Consider the following 21,253-nt stretch of genomic DNA (forward strand, 5'->3'; position numbering starts at 1 on the left):
GTGTGCCTTGGCAGTCTGATGCTGCATATTTACTGTACGTAAAAGGAAAAAGCAATTTGTGTTTTTTTTTTGTCGTATGTGATGGCTTTGACAAGTGATTCCAAGAAAGAGGAGTTCAAAGGTGTGATCATTGTCGTCCACAATAATACCCTTTCCTTGTAACACAACATCATTCAAACTACCATGATTTAATGAGAAAATAAATGTCCCCAATATATTGTGTACACACTGCATAGGAAATCTTTGTTTGACATGTGGTATGATGTTGTTGGGTTAACGAGGTCGTAGTCATTACAAAAAGACAGATGAAGACAAACAAAGAGAGACAAATATATCTTAAAAAAAGAAATAAGCAGCTAAACTATCTGCATGAGTAGATACTACTGAGGGCAGTGATGTTAATGGGTGAACGGAGCCTGGTAGGCTTACAGGGTTCATGGAGTTGAGCTGGTATGTGGAGTGTCCTCGAGCCAGAGATTGAACCTCTGATGTCTCTGCCTTCACTGACTCACTCGCCCCCGGCCGGAGGGGCCACAAACAAGCCCTTGATTTGGACATTTAGAGGAAAGCACAAACAAACAGAGTTTATATGCACTGAGGATCGCCTTAAACTTTTAAATATGTATGTTGCATAAGGGTATTAGTAATACCATATGAGAACTGAAAAGCACTTCATAGTCCCACACGCTTAACACACATAATGTGTTGTGCTTCCCATAAGCCCAAATGGGGATTCCCTGAAGGAAAGGCAGTGTGAGTCATCCTAGTTAGGACTGATCTTCTGTCAGCCACAGAGCGACAGAGCAGGATCGCCTTTCTCCCTCTGCTCATCTTCTCCACTGAGGCCAAGACTAATGCATCTTAATGGAACATCTAAATACAGCAAGAGGACCTTCAAATGACGCAGAGTGGGAAAGCCTCTGAGCAGAAAGCATGCTGGGGGTTTCTTATGTCTCTCACAGAGCATGATGGATAATACAGGCGTCACAGCAGCACATATACATTTGGAAAGGCCTTTTAGCAGATAGTTATCCCTCATTCTGTTGAAAAGTTTGACCTTGTTCAGTAGTGTTTTCTTACAAAGTAATCAAGGCAAAGCAATTACATATTTCATGGTGGAAAAATTCTGATAATTTCATGGTTTTAGAAGTTACTTCAATTTTGAACAATCACATAAATGATCGATGGTGTCCTCCTTGCAGATTCGGAGTTGGCGCTGATGTACAATGACTCATCGGTGTTGGAAAACCACCATCTAGCAGTCGGTTTCAAACTTCTACAAGAGGAGAACTGTGACATCTTCCAAAACTTGACCAAAAAACAAAGACAATCTCTGCGAAAGATGGTCATTGACATTGTAAGTGAAAAGAGAAGAAGTCAAATTAATTACAGTATATGCCATCACATCACCTTTTTCTCGTATTGATAACTAATGATTTTCCCCAATAATTCCCAGGTGCTAGCTACAGACATGTCAAAGCACATGAATCTACTGGCTGATCTGAAAACTATGGTTGAAACCAAGAAGGTGACCAGCTCTGGTGTCCTGCTGCTGGACAACTACTCAGACAGGATACAGGTCAGGACAAAGTTCACCATCAGAAACAACAAGATGTGTGCCACTCTGTTTGATGTGCATGTACATTCAAAGAATACTGCGGTCTAGGGATGCTCAGATGATGCAAATACATGAGACTTTTCTCTGTGGCATAACAAGCTCGCCAAAATGGCTTCACCGGTCTGGTAGTTTTTCAAGGTGTCCTAAAAAGACAACAAAATAGCTATATGCAACGTGTGTGAAGCAGAAAGAGAGAGAGAGGGATCAGAGATCACGATCAGCTGACGGAGAACACGCAGCTCCGCCCGCTGTGACGGACCGGTGAGCGGAGCAAAACACACACTTCAAGTTAGAACTAACACACTTAGCTATTTGATCTACCTCTGGAACTAGCTAATCTAGTTATAATATGTTTATTCTTCACTGTCAGGTCACTCATTACTGGATCAGCAAGCTGCATGAGATACTGACAGGCTGTCAGGAGAGAGAGAGAGAGAGAGAGAGAGAGAGAGAGAGAGGGGGAGAGAGGCTCCGTTTATTTCTCCGTTTATTTCTCCATTGTTAATAACCTAAGTGAATGTAAACTTTTGAATAATGTACTTCATCTAGCCTGCTATAAGTAGTTTGTTTGAATGTAATAAGTATGTTGTTTGTTGTTTGTGGAAACAAATCATTTATTGAAAAATGAATCTGAACTTTTCAATCTGTTACGATTATAAACTGAAGCAATATAAAAATGAGACCCATTAACTGAGCATTATCAGCATATATTAACGGTCATAGCCCGGTACTTACCGGCTAACAGAAACTCTGCTACACAATTCACAATATAACACTTTAAATGGAAGATCCCCATAGCCCCCACCCACCCTGTGATCGGATCAGCCGATTCTGATTCCGGTGATCGGCCCCAAAAACCCTGATCGGAGCATCCCTACTGCGGTCCCCTTAAATATTCTGATAACTTGGGCTTCTAAACAAATATCACCTCGGTATAAAAAGACATCATTCGTACCTCTTGGTTATTTTAGAAAGCTACACAGCAAAATGTGTTGATTACTTGCAACACAGCTTCCTCCATCCTCAAATTCCTCCATTTTCTGTCAGAACCACAAATGAGTTGCATCAAAGTTCACCAAGATGAACTCCATGTGTTAAAACCACACAACAGTTGTATTGTATTTCACCTCTTTAACCATGATCTATTTACCAACAATTTAATTAAAATCACATGATTTAGGGTTTTTAGTTCAGAAATCCTTTATTAGTCCCACAACAGGGAAATGTACAGTGTTACTGCAAATGTGGATAGCAGAATAAGCAGATACAAAAAAAAGAGACATGAAATAATAAAAAAGCAAAGCACACACAAATAAGTACACAACCATGGCTAAATGGAGTAGCAGTATTTTCAGTAAACTAAGGGACATACTGTAGATGGCATTGAAGTGTTGTTACCTTAAAATAATATAGGTTAGGACATTTATAGAAACAAGTATGTTCGACATTAAAGTGATTATATCGCCGTACAAAATGCACATAGTGTTTATTTTGTACAGGTTTATTGTACAGGATTGCAAGAGTCTCTATTGTAGATGCTTTGAACGAGCCCCTCTGCTCTAAATCATGCAACATGTGGCTGGGATGTTCCCCCTTTTTTAACCTTTTATTTGTTATATCCAGGTTCTGCAGAACATGGTGCACTGTGCAGATCTGAGTAACCCCACTAAGCCTCTCCAGCTGTACCGGCAGTGTACGGACCGCATCATGGAGGAGTTCTTCACCCAGGGAGACCGAGAGAGGGAGAGGGGCATGGAGATCAGCCCCATGTGTGACAAACACAATGCCTCAGTAGAAAAGAGCCAGGTAACTCACACATATCTGCTATACATGCATAATGTGCATCGATAAGATAAGATAAAGGCCACCTATTGTGCAAAATCCACTTGTTCATGTCTTTTATACATAAACATGTGTCCCCTCTGTGTAAAGAGACTCTGAACGTTTCAGGAAAAAATATTCGCTTTGTATATATCTGAGACCTATAATATATTGATGAAAAACAGTATAATAGGGGACCTTTAAGAAGTGCTTTATTGATCCCAATTGGGGAAATGTTTGCGTTGCAGCAGCATGAAAAGACAAGGCATTGTACATTAGAGAAATGAAAAGACTAAAAATAAACAATCCAAAATGTAAACATCTCAAATGGAAATAAAATAGCATTAAAAATGTAGAAAATATACAGGTTGAAAATGTACAGTAACAAAATGTAAAGCAGGATATTATAGATACATGAAGTGTGTAAGGAATGGAATATTAAATAGATATAATAGACACACACTGGATGACCTATTCCCCCCATTTCCCCCATGTAGGTGGGTTTTATAGACTATATCGTCCACCCTCTGTGGGAGACGTGGGCGGACCTGGTGCACCCAGACGCCCAGGACATCCTGGACACGCTGGAGGACAACAGGGAGTGGTATTCAAGCACCATCCCCGCAAGCCCCTCCCCCACCCTGGACGATCCCGAGGATGGAACGAGACCTCCAGGAGGGGACAAGTTCCAGTTTGAGCTCACGCTGGAGGAGGACGGGGAGTCGGACACTGAGAAAGACAGCGGCAGCCAGCCGGAGGAGGAGGAAGAGGAAGAGGAACTAGAAGATGAGGATGATGATGAGGAGGAGGATGAAGATGAGGAAAACAGCTGCACTGACTCTAAAACACTCTGTACGCAGGACTCTGAATCTACAGAGGTTCCTTTGGACGAACCGTTGGGGGACGACGAAGAGGAGGAGGTAGCGGAAGAGGGGGAGACACCCTGCACACAAACCTGTGTGGTGGAGGAGGAGGTAGCAGAGGAGGGGGAGAAAGAGGAGCCCCCCCACACATAGCAGTGTCTGGACAGCAGCTGATTAACTGTTCTTCTTAGTAATGACAGATGATTATTTATAGAATATTTTTTGGGTTTCGTGGAGTTTGTCTGTGTTTTTTATACATCTTTGTTTCTGGTTCCAAAGCGTGCGCTGCTCTTCACCTTGGCCACTCCTCCTGTCCGCTTCGTTCAGACACCGGTACTTCTTCAAGTTATTTTGCACTCAGGAAAACTCCTCTCCATTCCTCTTTGTACTAAAGTGGTGTGTCCTTATTTCTCTTTTAGGCCTCCCCTTTACAGGCTTAAGTTTAGAACATGGACTAACAGCTCTCAGTCTGCTCAGAGCTGTTCACACGATACATAATATCACATTTTCCTTCCCTCCGCTTCGGCTCAGCATTGCCTGAAAGTTTAGCAGTATTTCTGTGTTTTATCAAGTGCCCATACTTGTGGCTATCAGTGTGTTCAAGGAGAATCTCCCCCTCGGTTAGGTCACTCCCTCCCTCTGAGAATTAGGAGGCATTATATGCTGCCGTTCTGCTGAAAACCCGACGGGACAGAGATGAAAGCTGCAGGACACGGGGAGCTTTTCGAGACACACGTTTCTGATGTGGAAGTCTTCCTTGAAAACCTGACTGATACAAAGCTCAAATCTGAACAGCTGAGATGCTGTCCTAGACCTCTTTAATGTTTGTATCGTACTGTGTGTAAGAGTCAGATATTTTCTAGAATTTACTTTTGCAATCCTAGGCTTTGTTTTGTTAGCAGAGAGGATTAGAGAACCAATGGGAAGACATGTGTCACAGATATTCAGTGTTTTGAAGGTGTATCTTCACCGCTGGATTACATTAGGAGTGTTTGCACTTGCTCCAATAGCATTTAAACTACTATTACCATGCCACTATACCCATATTCGGTTAGTCCTGTGAGTGAAATTTTGAAATTATTCATTACAACTATTCGTTTGGTGAGAGTTTTCACTGAGAAGGAGGCGGGACGTTACTGTATGCTTTACTTTCATTGAAATTTGGATGAAGCCTTTATATTTTATTATCGTTGCCTGCAGTTCTTTTGAACACATCCTGAGACAATGCAATGCTTTGTAGTTGATACAAAAAGCACCTTTTTTTAGAAGCTTGATTAGTGCTTGGAGTATACAGAAATACTGTAGTAATGGTGAGTGAAAACTACTGGGGTGATTTTATACCAATGTTATGAAAGCTTTTACTGTCCTTTCTTTTCTTTTGCTCATTAACAGTGATGTACTTATCACCATCAGCTGCTTGTTTTCAGCTTCACTTCATTTTCTATTCGGCGGCATGAATTTATTTTCATTTTGCCAACACAATTAACCCAGTTGCTGTCTTTGTTTTCGAAAAGACAATCAGCTCCGTTGCATAGTCTTCAGATAAGACTATCCTCTACGTAGATACTCTTGATGCACTGATATATTAATATATCACCACTTTAATATTTGTAATGTGTCAACTCGCCAAACCCCTCACTCATGAATATTTAGGCTAGACCAGTGCTGTCTTACACCTCGTCCAAGACTTGCTTCTTTTTTTCATGTTTTTTTTATTTTCACCTGATGCTATTATTTATTGGTATATTTTTTATTTTTTTAGTATTTTTTGCAATATAAAGGTGGTACAGTAAATGTTTGACTGTAGCATAGACCACAGTGCAGGCTTGGCTGTTACAATACTCAAATATCCCTTTTATTTCTCTGTGTACATAAAATATAGAAAACCCACAAATGTAAAAAAAACAACTAAAAAACACTTGAAATACTGCACACTGCTTTTTTTAACAAGTGTTCGTCCTTTCAAAAGCTAATTTTATCTTTCATTTTGTGCCAAGTTTTTTTTCCCTCTTTTTTCATCCTCACCCAATGCCCTTACCTGTAATACAATGTTCTGGTTTTATCGCTGTTTACAAACATATATTTATTGTGCTGTATATAATATATAATTATTAATGTTATTACTATCATAATGCCGTTTGTTGTAAATGGTCGATTCTTATCATCCCTTTTGGTGATGGTGTGGCTGTATTACGTACCTCTTGTTGAGAGAATGTTTATAACAGATGAGCTTTGGTGTAAAAAAAGATCCATGGACATGTTGCTTACCTGAGAAGTAGCTCAGTGAAGAGAGGGGGAAAGCCAAATTGTTTTTTCAAAGAAACTGTTCCTTGGCCCATGGGCTGTGCCTTAAATTCAAAGCATGTCATTTACTTTAGCCTTTTTTTCTATTTGATTTCCTAGTTCTCTTTTGCTGCATTAGTGGATCTTTTGGCTTGGGTTGGCCTGACCTCCTGCTGTGAGTTTGAAAATGTTGCTTTTTTTTCTCACAGCCAAACACATATTTATCTATCAAAAATGTGTTCCTGGGTAAAATTGTGCAGGATTCAGGTCAATCACAAGCCATAGATGTACTCCCTGAGTGATGTGTGGCCTAAAGCCGGATGTCCAAGAGTCGTATTTGCTGTAGACCTGGTGTGAACAACTGGCACTTCCTTACGCCCTGACACTGCACTCACTGTGACACACCCGCTGGGATGTAAACGATACGGGAGTGACTTTGTCCGTGCAGAGGTACTGCAGTGTCGTCTCCATGCGTGTGGGAGTGTCACAGCTACAAACACTGAACGGGGTGAAACAGGTGTGTGTCCCGCTGCTCAACCACAGCCTACAAAGCACAGAGTCTTTGAGACACATCTGCATGTTCAGCCACTGCTGCATTAATTATGGCTGAAACACTGACGGTGTGTTGCTTATCTATGCTCGGCCCACACTTTCACTCACATGACTTGCAATATCCAAAACCACTGACATCTTTCTGCCTGGACGGGAGAAGGGTTTAGTATATTTCTGTAGTGAGGGGTGGGCTTGGGGGGGTGGGCTGGGGTAGGGGTTTTGAGTGCATCTTTGTCCAAAAACAGGGACTCTTATTTTGACACACATACTGTAGATTCTAAACAGCCCTGGACCAATGGAAACAGTGGGTTCTTTTATCATTATGTGTTCTATTTTTTATGGTATGAAAGGAAAACACAAACTGTAACTTAAAAAAAGGTCTTCAGGACAATTATTTTTTTGGGTTATGTCTTTTTGTCTGGAAGTTTCACAGGACAATTAAAATGTTATTTTAATGGATTCCTTGTTAATTGCAGTCTATTGGATAGCACTGTAGATCATACAACTTTATGTAAAAAACAAATGAAAATAATGAAAAAAAAGTTTTTATATGCAATGGATTAAATAAAAGCATGGGTTGATTCTGCCTACTCACTGGTTTCTTCATGTCATTGTTTCAGAGGGTCATACCATGCATACACCATGCATTTGTTTCACAGAGAAAACGTAATAAAGCCTGAAAGAACATTTTCAAAAACATTGTTTTGGGTTTTGGCATTTTTTCATACCCAAAGCCAATCTGTATGTTTCCTTGATCTTCTCCTCTAAATATATTCTTTATTATTGACATGATACATACATACATACATACATACATACATACATACATACATACATACATGATCTATATTATTACAATTTTTGGAAGATTGCTGTCACCACAGCCTTGATACAAAAAAAAGAAAAGGCTGTGATTGGCATGTATTGTCACATGTCATTTGCATATCTAAAGCAGTTTTTTAATCATCCCCAATCAAAGATATTGTACAAAGTGCATTAAAGACATACTAAAATATGTTGTATGTGATAATCAGTTGTGATCAATATGCCTACTCCTGAAATATTAACATGTCACAAGAAAGCTGGTCAATTGTGTTGATCCAAAAATAGAAATTCAGATTCTTAACTTGAAAAATCTCTCTGGTGACACCACTGCTTTCAAGTATATTAATATGTTTGTATAAGGACGGGGGAAATAAAAACAAAATACGAAATTACAGAAATGTTCCTCCACTGATCACAAAGGTGGGTGCCTGCCACAGCTGAGAGCTGTGGAGGAGAGGAGGTCTCACTCTACTACTGAAAGAGAAAGAAGTGGAATCTGATCCGGTTTATGCACCAAGTTGGATTTTGGAGGACTTTTTCCGGTCAACCAGGCTGTTTTTGGAAGTTAACTGAAGCCAGGAGCTGATGGGATGAAACAATTCAATCTTAAACATCATCTTTTGACCTGCATCTGATCTTTGATTTGTCTTGCTTGGAACTCAAGCTAAGTGTCTCTGCCTCTTTAGAGATTTCCATTTCCTCCACCTAAAACCCTACAAACCTGCAACCACTCACCTCACTCTGAGCCAGTTGGACTCTTCATTCATACACATTTCATACACATATCCACCTGAACTGCACTGGAATTGAACTGGACTACTTTCACAGTGTAAAAGGACAATACAAACTTTTAACATACTCATTCACTCTCTTGCCATGGTTTGGTCTGTTATTTAGTTAATTAATATATTTGGTTTTTGCATCTTTTGAGTTTACGTTTTTTTGGTAATGGGACTGTGTTGTGATCTTTTGCTTTGTGATGTATTAATTATAATTTTTTTGTCAAATACAGACATCTTATTTTGATAAAGACAAATTGATTGATCTGCTGATTGTGTACCTTCCGTTGCTCAGTCATCGGGCTACCCCTCCATCTGTTTATCTAAATTGACCTTTTAATTTTGCAAATAAATATTTTAAATATTCTTCTGTCTGACGCCCAAATGTAATGTCATACTTTTGGGATAAAACTTACGCTGCATGTTACAACTGTAACATTAACATGTAGAGGAGTAATGATAACATTCGAGTGAATTGTTGGAAAGTGTACATAAAAATTAACTGAACATTTAAATACCAATCTTCAAAGTACTTTCTGTAAAGTGCTTTACTTGAGTAAATGTATTTGCAACTCAGGTGTCATATTATTGAATGTTAGATTATTATACTGAAGCATAAATATGTAAATGCAATTGTTATGCAATACTGTTTAGGCTCAATGTACCTGTACTGTTGGGTAGTTTAATGCACAGAAATGTATTTTTGGTAAACACTTAATTGTAGATTAACTAATTCAAATAGCTGTCAAATAAATGAAGAGGAGTTTAAAGTAAAATGTAAAATGTAGTGAAGTATATAAAGTGTAACATACAAATATTTATTTTAGTACACTATTTGAATGTGGGCTACTTTCCATCACTGCATTTGAGGCCAGTGCAGTATAATGTCCACCACTAGGTGGTGGTCACCGCTCGTGAATGGAAGGAGGCGTCAACAATGCAGAGACAGCAGCCCCGGGTCAGAAGGCAGCACGCGCACACACGCACGCACGCACACACACACACACACACACACACACACACACACACACACACACACACACACACACACACACACACACACACACACACTAAGTCACACATTCAGCAGCTGAAATTACCATGAAGCACACACTCACTTTTTTAAAAGAGATTGTACATCAGTTTCAGAGCCTTTCTGACCAAACTCACTCACACACTGCAGATAGAGTCATTGTACTCGAGCACAGGAGAAACTATGTACAGGGTTTCATTCATAAAATATTGCACTTATTGGCCCATTGCATCTCACAGCACGTGCTATGATGATGCGTCTAAATCTGTAACACAGTGATATATACACTATCTTATTATATAAATCTACATAGATAACTGGTACATGCAATTTATGGGAGTTTTTATTCAACTATGCAACAAACAACTGACGATGCTAAAAGGAACTGTATGTTTTGGCATAAATGTGTTTTTTAAATTATTGTAGAGTAGAACTGAAAGGCTTTCTGCAATGCTTTGACTTAAGTTTAAGACCACTGCAGTGCTGTATATGCCTTCATCCACATTTTAGACTACTGTATATCTATGTTTTCTACGCAGCTTACTCAGATTCAAACATGACATTTTAGCATGCTGAATTTAAACAATATTTTTGTATTTATATGGCTGTTTATTCCATGCCAGAGCTGATCAGTTGTTGTATAGCATACACTGTGCGGTGCCTTGTCAGCGTGACATTGGTGTTAAATGAAATGCTGATAATTGCTATTATATAAAGTCGAGGATGTTAGGGTTCTATCTCTAGATAAAACAGCACATGTGATTTTTTTGGCAGCATGCTCATTGCATCAAACTATAAAGGGTCATGTTAGAGGCTAAACACATACGAATAGTTGCTTTTACGATTTACAGCTATACTTATAAGGGAAATCACACATCTACAGACAGCGAAAACGTGGAATACTACTCACATCGACATTAAACGTACTGGATTCATTCAGAAAGTTAGCATGACAGAGGAACTTACAGAGGCCGTGTGGGAGATGTTAAAAGGACACTTTTTTATCCAAGATAGATGATTTTTTTAGATGACAAATTTGCGACTCAGAGATAACACTCACACTCATGCAAACCCACACTCACATACTGTACAGTCACACAACAGCCACACACTCATTACATCAAAGAAAGTGGCTACGTCCTATAGTGCACTAAATCATGGATTTGGCAGCTTTAGGAGACAAAATAATTCTAGAAAAAGGAAAATACATCATGTACAAAAAATAAAAATTAAAGCATTCACTGACTCACTCCCTCATTTATAATTATTCTAGGTCTTAAATATTTTAAAGGTCTTTCCCTCATTATGAATCATACTTGGTTTATGACCATACTAACTAGTTGAAGAATGAGAATATTGTGTCTCTATATTCTAGATATCCTGTGACATTACACATTTTACAATAGCCATGTCTGGTTGTCTGGTTATTTGCTCTTGATATAAGGTGATAAAGTTAAGAGTTAATACGACGGCATTTTGTAATTCTACTACTAAACAGAGTTTGAGCTGTAGTCCAGAGGAAGCAGCACTAGCAGGAGTGATAAGGGAGGACAACACTGTGCACACTCTACCAGCTGACGGACCTGCGCTGCCCTGCCTCTGCTTCCTGACACCCGTCCCTAACAGTTGCATCCGGACTGCTGCAGGGGCGGAGCGCTGTCTGTGAGTTTGGCAGTGGGGGCTCCTGTGGTGACGGCCGGATCCGAGTCCAAGCTGTCGGACATCTTGTCACAAATGAGGTCGACGAGACGTTCAAAGGTCTGCTTCACGTTGACGTTGTCCTTGGCGCTGGTCTCGAAGAACTCAAAACCTTGGAGAAACGGAGAGCAAGTAACGTGAGAAAAGACAGGGCAGACTAAAAATATGTTTTAGGAAAAGCTATGATCTTTATTTGAAACAAAGCTGCTTCTATGTAGCAGTATTGTATGATACATTAATATTTTATTGTCAGATTAATTAATGACATGCATCCCTATCACAGTATTTTGTATGATACCCAAAAGGCATTAGAGTTAAATGTTGCTCCAGGGCTTACCCAATTGTTCTGCCAGCAGTCTGCCATTGTCCACTGACACAACCCTCTCCTCTTCCATATCACACTTATTTCCAGCCAGCACCACCTGCGCATTATCCCACGAGTACGTCTTTATCTGGGTTGACCTGAACGCAACAAAAGAAGAAAATGAATCACAGTCAAATAAATGCTGTTGCTGCGCTCTTAGATATCATCTCAGGATCGCTTTTGTGAAACGTTTTGTTGGACAGGATTCTAAATTATACTAAAATGTCGCAAATCCTAAAAGATTGCAGATAATCTTTCGTAATGAGAAGTTCCTATTTGGAGCAAGCATGAACGATGATTCCATCACTTTGTGTTTGGCGTTGGGAAATGTAATATATGAGTCACGGGTGGCGGCAGTGGAAAAGTAGGTCAATTCTGGTCTGTGCTGAAAACATGTCATTATTTCTCAGATATAGGTTAAAATGGGCTATTTTCTACAAATGTGTCATTGATATTTGTCATATACATTGCTTTTCCTCCCTTTCCTTTAGATGTTATTCTTTGGCTCCTGCTAACTTCTGATTGGTAAGTCAGTAACTGTATGTGTTGAAGGTATTAGTCATGGTCACTGACACGACATATGGGAAACGTTGGTTTATTACTGAATGAATCAATATTGGAGGACCGTGTCTTTAGGCCAGGCCAAATTAGTTCATTATTTGCTAGATACAGTTAATGAAATGAGACATTGCATTTTCCAGCATGATAACAACAATAATTAAATGAATCACTGGAGAGGTTCCACACTGTTCTAACCTCCAAACTCATTTTGAGAAAGCATTTAGGGAACAAATATCTCCTGTGGTGTTGCAGTCTGGCTAAAAGTAGGGCAGCTAACGCACCACGGGCTGCAAGCAGCAGAGAAAGAGCCAGTAAGAGAGAGAGGAAGACATGAGGAGTTAGGAAGAGAGCAGCATCATGTTGGCTCTCCTCCCTCTGTCCACTTCTGACTTGTTTTAGTGTTTCATAATGTTCTGTCAGAGAAACATTGTGTTTGCATATGCAGCTTATAAAAGATAAGATTGACTCATGCTTTTTGGAACAATGTAGTCTATGGAGAACAGAAGAACAGAGCAACATGGAAAGTAAATGCTTGGAGATTGTTGCCATAATAAAATGTCTTATGTGTAGCATTTACATTTGATGTCAGCATTACAATATTTCCCTGTTTTGTCTCGGTCACAGGCAGGAAATGAGCACGTCACAGGCTTAATTCAGCCACAGTCGGTCGGGGAAGGAGACGTTGCCATGGCAACCTTTTTTTTCTACAACCTTGTCACAAGGAACAAGGGAAAGAGGACGTAGAATTGAAGCCCCGTGGCAAAGGCAAACAAGGAGAATTGTGGCTACATGAAGGGTAAAAAGGGCCTCTCTTGTACACAGCTGAATGATCTGCACACTGTCTGCTAGGTAAGCACACAGGTCATTTTCTCAGATTAATGCTGGCCATGAGACAATTGGCTGAATAAATTAAGATACCCACCACAGACAGTACACACTGACTATTCCATTAAAGTGTCGAAGAGGCCATAAAAGGTTAATAGGTGGGTCTGGCTTCAATCTCTTTTACAAAAAGACTCTTCACTGGAAATCTATATAAATACAAATCAGGCAGATGATGTAGATAATTCAAGCTAATAAAAGTGCAGCATCTCACTATTAACCGTGACGTTAAACAACCCAAAACGAAAGAACACCAGGCTTTGAAAACAGTATGTGCTTACTATAAATGCAGCTGCTCTAACCGTGACAGGTGCAATCTGAAGCAGCTGTCAAGCGCTGCTAGTTCAGTGATGAGGGCCGAGTAGACACTGGCCTTAATACTGACAGTCAGAAATATGGAATGCAGGTCAAGTGTCAACGGCAATGAGGATTTGTTTTTCTCCTATAGTCTCCTTCGGCTGAGATAGATACAGCAGCTCATAGTAGGACCTCATGTTATAAACCACATTTCTTATCACAACATATGTGTAGGGTCGAAGTGTAAACAAATCTAACCACATATATTTCTAATTGAAGTTCCTCTTTGTTTCACCAAATCTAGTTGTTGTGCTGTGCTTTTTTTGCTCGTTTCTCAAGCAGCAATCCTAACCCAGAAACCCGGTTTCAACGTGGCCTTCCAAGTCCTTTCATAGACACGGATGCATCATAATGAACAACATTTAGGCTTGGCTCAGACTTGCTCTTCAGCCTGCAGACTCTGTGTGTGACTCATTAATGGACGAGCGCCATGACCTTGACAAGTTTCCCTAAGATCTCCAAGCCTGACAAAGATGCATGCACGAAACATAACAACACTGTCACATAACAGGGAGAGAGGGAAGGGCGGTATCTGTTAGGGATCATTTCAGATTTGTCTTGGAAAAAAGGACAAACCATGTACAATATCAAGTCGGCATGATTTCAACAAATGACTTTATAGCAACAAACAGGAAGTCCTTCTACTGTTAATCTGATTCTCATAATAGTACAATATTTTCCAAAGAATACAGATATTACAATTTACATTTAGAAGTAAATTGTCTCAAACAGCCCAACATGAACTCACCAGTCCTGCACAGCGCCGAAAGACTCCTCGTTGGTGATGTCGTACATGAGGATGAAGCCCATGGCCCCGCGGTAGTAGGCGGTGGTGATGGTCCTGTAGCGCTCCTGGCCAGCTGTGTCCTACACACACACAACATGATTTAGCACCGCTGTTAGCCCACTGACTGTTATTCACGCTGTCAGCCTCGGCAACATTGACATGACCCTGCAAAGCACATATATGCAAGTCCATAATGATAAATGAGAACCCACATACATAATTAATCTGCAGCTATTTATACATACAGTACTAAGAGATTCTTCAGATCAAATCCGAGCACAATTTAGGATCCACACTTTAGATTTACTTATGGCTTTGTTTGTTGTGTTTGATGTGTAAATAATCATTATGCTCACGGCCTCACTGGCTTCGCATTGATGAGATGCCAAAAACACTGAATCAGTTTTGGCTGATGTGATTGATTCTTTCCTCTCCTCGCTCAGCTGTTAAACACTCGATGGTGCAGTACTCACAGCTCAGCTCATGCATGGCATGCATTTCTTAGGGAAAGGGCTAAAAATAGAGATGAAATGATTTCAACATTGGGAGAATGATTGCTGTTCATGATAAGGCTGAAGTAATTGCTCCAAGGCAAAGCAAGCAAGTGATTACACAGCATTAGATGAGTAGTACATTGTACACAGATTACCCTGGAAACAAGCTCCCACTGCAGCATTTGCTACTAGATGTCAATGAAAATGCTAATAGCTCCCAATGCAGAAAGATGAAGTCGTTCTGAAGTGAGTGTGTCCATGAGGAAGGAAGAGAAAAGAGGCTGTGAGCAGTACATTGAATTTTTTTTGATAAGGTATATAATAATGAATCCCAATGATGTCCTTCCTGTTTATGCTGTGCTGTGGTTCCACCCACAACGAATGTGTCTGCAGGCTTCTGTGGATCATGATGGAGCACTTCTGGCTGCTCCACTTGGCTGATGTTAAACAGAAGCTGGACAGGCAGCTCTGGATTGTATTTAGCACAGTGGGTTTTATTTCAGTCAGTGTGCACATGGCTGCAACAGTGTGCCTGTTATAGCCAGAGGACAGCTCTGACCTTCACTTCACAGAGGCAGAGCTCACAGCCGGCCCAGCGTCGGCACACACACACAGCCAGGACCTTTTGTCGGTGTACAATAACACCTAAAGTGCACGTGAATGTTTGCATTTTTAATGGCTGCTTCTAATGTGTGTGTGTTGTATAAATAACATTGTTTGTGGAGTTGCATAAAAGGTCGAATAGTGTGTTTAATCCATTTTATTTGTATTGTTACTATGGATGTATGGATAGTATATCCAAGTTATCTGAATGCTGTTTTAACCTCAGCATGTGATTTTTCAGTGGGTTATTGATTCAATGACCTTTGAGCATTTCCAGGCTATTACTGTGAGCAGATTTGCCTATTCTCAGTTAAAAAGACAGGATGGAAAAAGAATTAAAATGATGAGTCCCGCAAATTGGAGCTCCTTCAAAAGCTTCGCTTGACTCTGCAGCTCACTAGAAATCAATCCAAGAAGCTGACTGCTTCGAATGGAGAGCAGAAAGTGCTGCCTGGCACACGACTCAACTCTTTTTCATTCAGTAAAGTGAGTTTAAGACTTTCACAAGGCTCATCCTGGCAGCACTCAGTGATGTGCTTCATTCACTTCAGTCTAATATGACAACGGGCACAACTCTATGATGCATTTTGACACTTTTATTTCTCTGCAGATAGATTGTGAAACTAACACAATGTCAATAGCTAATAGCCATCACTTACTGTAAGTCTGAGCTCATATTTAGCCCAGTTAGGACAAATAAAGACAGATTCATTGGATGGCAATCCTTTGCCTAAAGCCCCTGTCACACTGTCCCGAAATTGACACCAGGTGGACACACGAATATGGAATTATGAATTTTGCACGAAGATGGCCCCGAAGTTGGTCAACAGCCAAGTAACAGCCGAAGCAAGTACGATGCCTACAGAAGGCTACACGATGGCACCCGAACCACACACAAAATATGGTGGTAGACTTTACTGATGATTTAGAATGTATCCGGACTCAACGTAAGAGCTTGTGCCTCTTCGGGGGGTGCTAACATTTAAACATAAACTTTATTCTTTACTTTCTCCATCTTTATATGTAGATTAGAAGCTATTACTTATCTCCGTCGTGTTGTTTCCAAAGAAACAACTAAAGCAATATCTAAATAAAACAGGAACCTAAATTACATTTCAGACCTACAACTGCAACGAAAGTAACAAAAACAATTTAATATCCTTTTCAGTTTCACAGAACACAAATTGGGTTATTTACATAACATGTTTACATGATTTTGTTTTGCAATAAATGCAATCTCGATGTCATCGTACTATAAAACGATGGCTACACGACGGCATTGCGAGGGCTTCACGTAGTCGTGTTGCCTTTCTAAGACACTCGGGCAGCTTCTTGTTTCCTTCGTATGGTCTTGTATTGTGAGGCGAAAAATGCCCGATGGCACGGATGATCAGACGATGATGACACGATTTGACAAGATGCCCTCACGAGTGCCTTACGAAAGGCAAAAGGGACACACAAATTCAACACGAAACTGAACCTTCGCAAGGTGCTTCGGCAATTTTTTGGCATGCCAAAGATTTTGCCACCGCACAAAGTTGCTGCGGCGGCATACGATGGCTTAAGATGCCCTCACGAATTGCCCAATGTTGTTACGATCAGAGCCGAATTTGAAAATGTCCTTTATCGTGTGTCCATCTGGTGTCAATTTCGAGACAGTGTGACAGGGGCTTTACTGAATACTTGTCTTTGCTGATGATGAAAACACATTATCCCAATTAGCCACACTGTTCAAATCTAGATTTCCCATCCTGCTGGATTGCTTCTTTTGGCCTCTTTATGTGATTAGCAAACACCAAATGACTGGGGATGGCTAATTGCTGCAAAGACAACCGTTATAACAACAAGTAATTAAATCTCTGAAGGAAAGCTGCCATTTGGTAAAGCAAACAAAACACGAGAAATAAAAAGAAATACAGTGAAAGAGAAGGTCTTTGACATATCTAACCCTGCACTATTTCAGAGATATTACAAGACAATCTGCTTCTGCAGCTCAGATGAACTCCTAATTAAACAGACATTCGCTTCCAACACATTCAAAGAAAGGTGTTGCTTTTTCCCGCTGTGTGACAAGCTCACACTTACTAGTCTCCTGACAGTAATGTTATGCCTTCCATCTGTCTCCATATTTCATGTCACTTGTTAGACACTTTTATCCAAAGCGACTTACATACATTCAGTGCTGTGGCCAATCCACAGGAGCAATTTGGGGTGAAGTGTCTTGCCCAGGGACACAACGATATGCTGACTGCAGTGGGATTTGAACTTGCTACCCTGTGATTCAAAGTTCAGCAGACTAAATTCAGCGCACAATCCCACTGAGCCACAGCCTCCCTGGTGTGTTAAACCGAGGAAACACAATACAGCTCTTGAAGCGCACACAGCTGAGGTGACATGTTTTTTTAAGTAAGAGTAAGAAATGAAAAAATGTTTCAATTTTTTGTTCCGAATTAAGAGGCTACAATCCAAACTCTAGTATTAAACATGGGCTAATAAGATTTATGAAAAACATCACTTAATGATTCCAAAGGTCCTTTTTTGTATAAACTGATATATATTTTAAATAGCTTGCAATGACATCCAGGTATTTTAATGTTAACAAACCTATCTATATACCTTAAAAAAGGTGGAGTGGTGAAAGCAAAAGGATTAGCTTTGAATGTAATTTCTAAACTTTGAATTAAGTGTACATAACATAATGGAAAAACAAGAGATGAAAAGGGAAGTGTATCCAATCATAACAAGTAGGGATGACCTTTGCTCAGAGATATAAAAAAAATTGAATTAATGCATAGGTGACCCTGTATAAGGAGGACCTTTTAATGGCCCGTATACAGCGATCAAGTCCCAACCTGTCACAGGCTTTGAAATATATTGATCCACAGAGAAAGATATGGGCAGGGGGCAGGGGAACGTGAGCTCTGGGCTGAGATTGACAGTGTTTTACAGACAGGAGTCACTCTGCAGGAACACAAAGACACAGAGAATGGAGGTGGAGGGAGACTCTGAAGAGCTCCTAGCCCCTCAGAGCTGAGGTAGTCCTCCAGGAGACCTTGGAGGACAACAGGAAAAAGATATCTTCCACACATTAGCTATGTTTCAACATGCAAATGATCTCCATTTCACTGATTAAATGGAAATGTGTGCATGGTTGGCATGACGAAATAAACTGACATGAAAAGGAACCCACAGTTAATGCTTCATGTATTCTGCTGTAATATAGTCTTCCTTTATAAATTAGCATCATTAAATAATCTACAAATCCCATGCTGAGTTTAGAAAGATTAACGTGGAATTGGCAGGTTATTCAAGAGTTCACAGCAAATAAGGAAGAAATCATCTTGTGTTGACTATAGCCAATGACTGGCAAAAGTAACATATCTTTAATGGCTTTAATCCACTGTTTTATATCTGGTATGGTCAGGAATCAAACATTTTGTGGCTAACTTAAAAAAATGTTTTTAATATTTCATACCCAGATCTGCAGTTTGATCCTCTTGTCATTCTTGTACACAGTCTTCACTTTGAAGTCGATTCCCACTGTGCTGACGAAGGCCGAAGTGAAGGCGTCATCGGCGTAGCGGAACAGGAAGGACGTCTTGCCTACGCTGCTGTTGCCAATGATCAGCAGCTTAAACATGTAGTCAAAGTTTTGGTCCCCCCCCTCTCCCTTCCCTTTCGCATCCTGAGTGGCAGCCATCTGCAAAAACACAAAAGAGATGCTGAAAAGAATTTATTCAAAGCTTCACCTTGAGCTACTGTGAAGCTTTTCAGAGCTGTGCTGCAAATAATCTTATGATAAACACAATATTTATTTTTCAATTTAATGTGGATGTCATAAACAGAGTCCAGTACAGACTCGCTGAGCAGGCCCAGATCAGAGGTGACAGAAGGCTGTGTCAGGCAAATCAGCATGACCAACGCAGCAAGCTGTTGTATTGATGAGTAGATAACCAGGATTTTAAAGACCTGACTTTGTCTTTTCTATAGTTAAACTAATTGGTTAAATAAATGTTGTTATAGCCCTTATTCCCTTAAAAGCTCATGAATTAGATTAAGTAATACAGTAAAATACACCCATATTGTATTTGAACAAAATATGTCAAACTAAAACGTAGATTTGCCAGTTTACATTTTACAATTAAAAGTGTGTGATGTTTCCATCTTACATATTTACAAAATAGCTTTCGTATGAGAAAGGAAAGGCAATTTCACCAGCCATTACATTTTCTTCCATTTTATTATGAGCTACCGTAGGCTACAATGGAAATGCACATTTCACCTCCAAAAAAAACACATTTACACCGAGCATTTGCGTGCTGTCAGAGTACAACGCGACTAAGAACAAGATGTCAAGAGCACAGTCATCTTTGCTCCAAGGTGAATGTTTTCACAAAGCCACTGCGCTTAAAAACCAAACATGGGCAGCCGAGCTCTCCTTGTAGCCAAGTGGTTATGAAAGATGCCGGAGCTCGATCCTGCACCGGGTGTATGTTCGCTCCGTGTATGAAAGACAAATACCACCGATGCGGCATCTGTAAGGACGTCTCTTTTAAAATATCAATGCAATGCTGGTATTTACGCACACCACGATCAAAAACAAAAGATCCAATATTAATTGACACGGTATAGCTGAGCAAGAAGCTACATGCCAGCTAATGCTAGTCGAGCAATTCTGGGCAAGAGGTCATTTTATGAATTCATGACATTCTTCCACATAACTATTAATAAATGAGAGCACCGAAACGCGTTAAGGGCATTGAGTGAACAAACCTGTGTTGAAGGCCTCGGCTCTATCTGTATCTACCCCTGTTTTGCAAATACGGCTTTTGGTATTTGTGTCTATCGCAGGCGTTGGTCTCTCCCCGCTCTGTGTCTCTTTCTCTGTGAGCGCCGACCAGTTTCAGCACCTGGGAGCTGTCCCTTCCACTTCGGATATGGCACGCGCCCCTGAGCTGACGAGCCTGCCTCGCGTGAGATGAGCACGAGCAAAGGAAAGTGCGTGTCATGCGTTTCTCTGACGTAAGCGATATGGTCCCAAACATGGGGGTTGTAGTTTTTTCACGGTTTCGAAGGGCATCCAAATAATAGATTCTACTACATTACCCAGCATTAAGCGCAGCACATCTGTCAGCAGCTGTGTAATATACTCGGGAAGCGCAGGGAAAGGTTTGTAGTTCGTTATTAAATATGCATCACCAACACGCAATGTCCAAGAGAAACTGCAAAAAATGGAAAATGCACGGTATATCCACAATCTAAGGTTTAACCATTTCATCATGTCCCTATCTCTCTCCCTCTGGATCTCTCCATGGTCTTCCAATAAAATCACACATCTTACCTTCCCATACAAGTCCATTTCGTGTCTGTTTTCGAATTCACTCCAGCTATGATAAACTCCCAGCTGGACTGTATATTTTCCTCTTTTTTTCTTCAGGAAGCTAATATAATGGCCTCTCTTTTTGCGTCACTCTCGGTTGGTCTTGCAGGCGCCTCCCCCCCTCCCCCCATTAGACTACATGCAGCTCCGCTATAGAGAACAAGCGGCTGAGCAAATAAGTGAGGCCTGAGTGCTGATGAATATTATTATTGTGAGCCTTTCAATGGGAGAAAGTGCAGGATGAGGCCGCCGACGCTATGGAACTGAAAAAAGCAGCATGTTTACAATCATAATCACATCCGCCCTCTCCAGGTTTAAATGCAAAAATTCCTTTCAAATGCATAATTAATTAA

General features: G+C 40.4%; 2 protein-coding genes across 3 annotated transcripts in view; one reads left to right on the forward strand and one right to left on the reverse strand.

Annotated features, from left to right (window-relative positions):
• The window catches only part of LOC104967247 (cAMP-specific 3',5'-cyclic phosphodiesterase 4D), a 92,967-nt gene extending 85,236 nt beyond the window's left edge, over positions 1–7,731 (forward strand). The window contains exons 8-12 of the mRNA XM_010796664.1: positions 722–753; positions 1,203–1,357; positions 1,457–1,579; positions 3,242–3,424; positions 3,937–7,731. Coding sequence (XP_010794966.1) covers positions 722–753; positions 1,203–1,357; positions 1,457–1,579; positions 3,242–3,424; positions 3,937–4,455 — 1,012 coding nt within the window. The 3' untranslated portion in view covers positions 4,456–7,731. The remainder of the gene's footprint in view (positions 1–721; positions 754–1,202; positions 1,358–1,456; positions 1,580–3,241; positions 3,425–3,936) is intronic.
• A 2,879-nt stretch (positions 7,732–10,610) lies between these two features.
• Positions 10,611–20,965, reverse strand: rab3c (RAB3C, member RAS oncogene family). 2 transcript variants are annotated; one of them, XM_010796148.1, is made up of 5 exons: positions 20,862–20,965; positions 18,996–19,220; positions 14,385–14,503; positions 11,810–11,934; positions 10,611–11,584 (listed from the first exon to the last, which is right to left on the reverse strand). In XM_010796148.1, the coding sequence occupies exons 1-5, from the start codon at positions 20,877–20,879 to the stop codon at positions 11,394–11,396; spliced, it is 678 nt and encodes a 225-aa protein (XP_010794450.1). In that variant the 5' UTR covers positions 20,880–20,965; the 3' UTR covers positions 10,611–11,393. The 2 variants fall into 2 exon arrangements, with proteins under 2 accessions (XP_010794450.1, XP_010794451.1); XM_010796149.1 differs by lacking the exon at positions 20,862–20,965 and adding an exon at positions 20,294–20,485.
• Between the last annotated feature and the right edge of the window lie 288 nt (positions 20,966–21,253).

This window comes from Notothenia coriiceps, unplaced genomic scaffold (genome assembly GCF_000735185.1).
Source record: "Notothenia coriiceps isolate Sejong01 unplaced genomic scaffold, NC01 NC01_scaffold00037250, whole genome shotgun sequence".
NCBI lineage: Eukaryota > Metazoa > Chordata > Actinopteri > Perciformes > Nototheniidae > Notothenia > Notothenia coriiceps.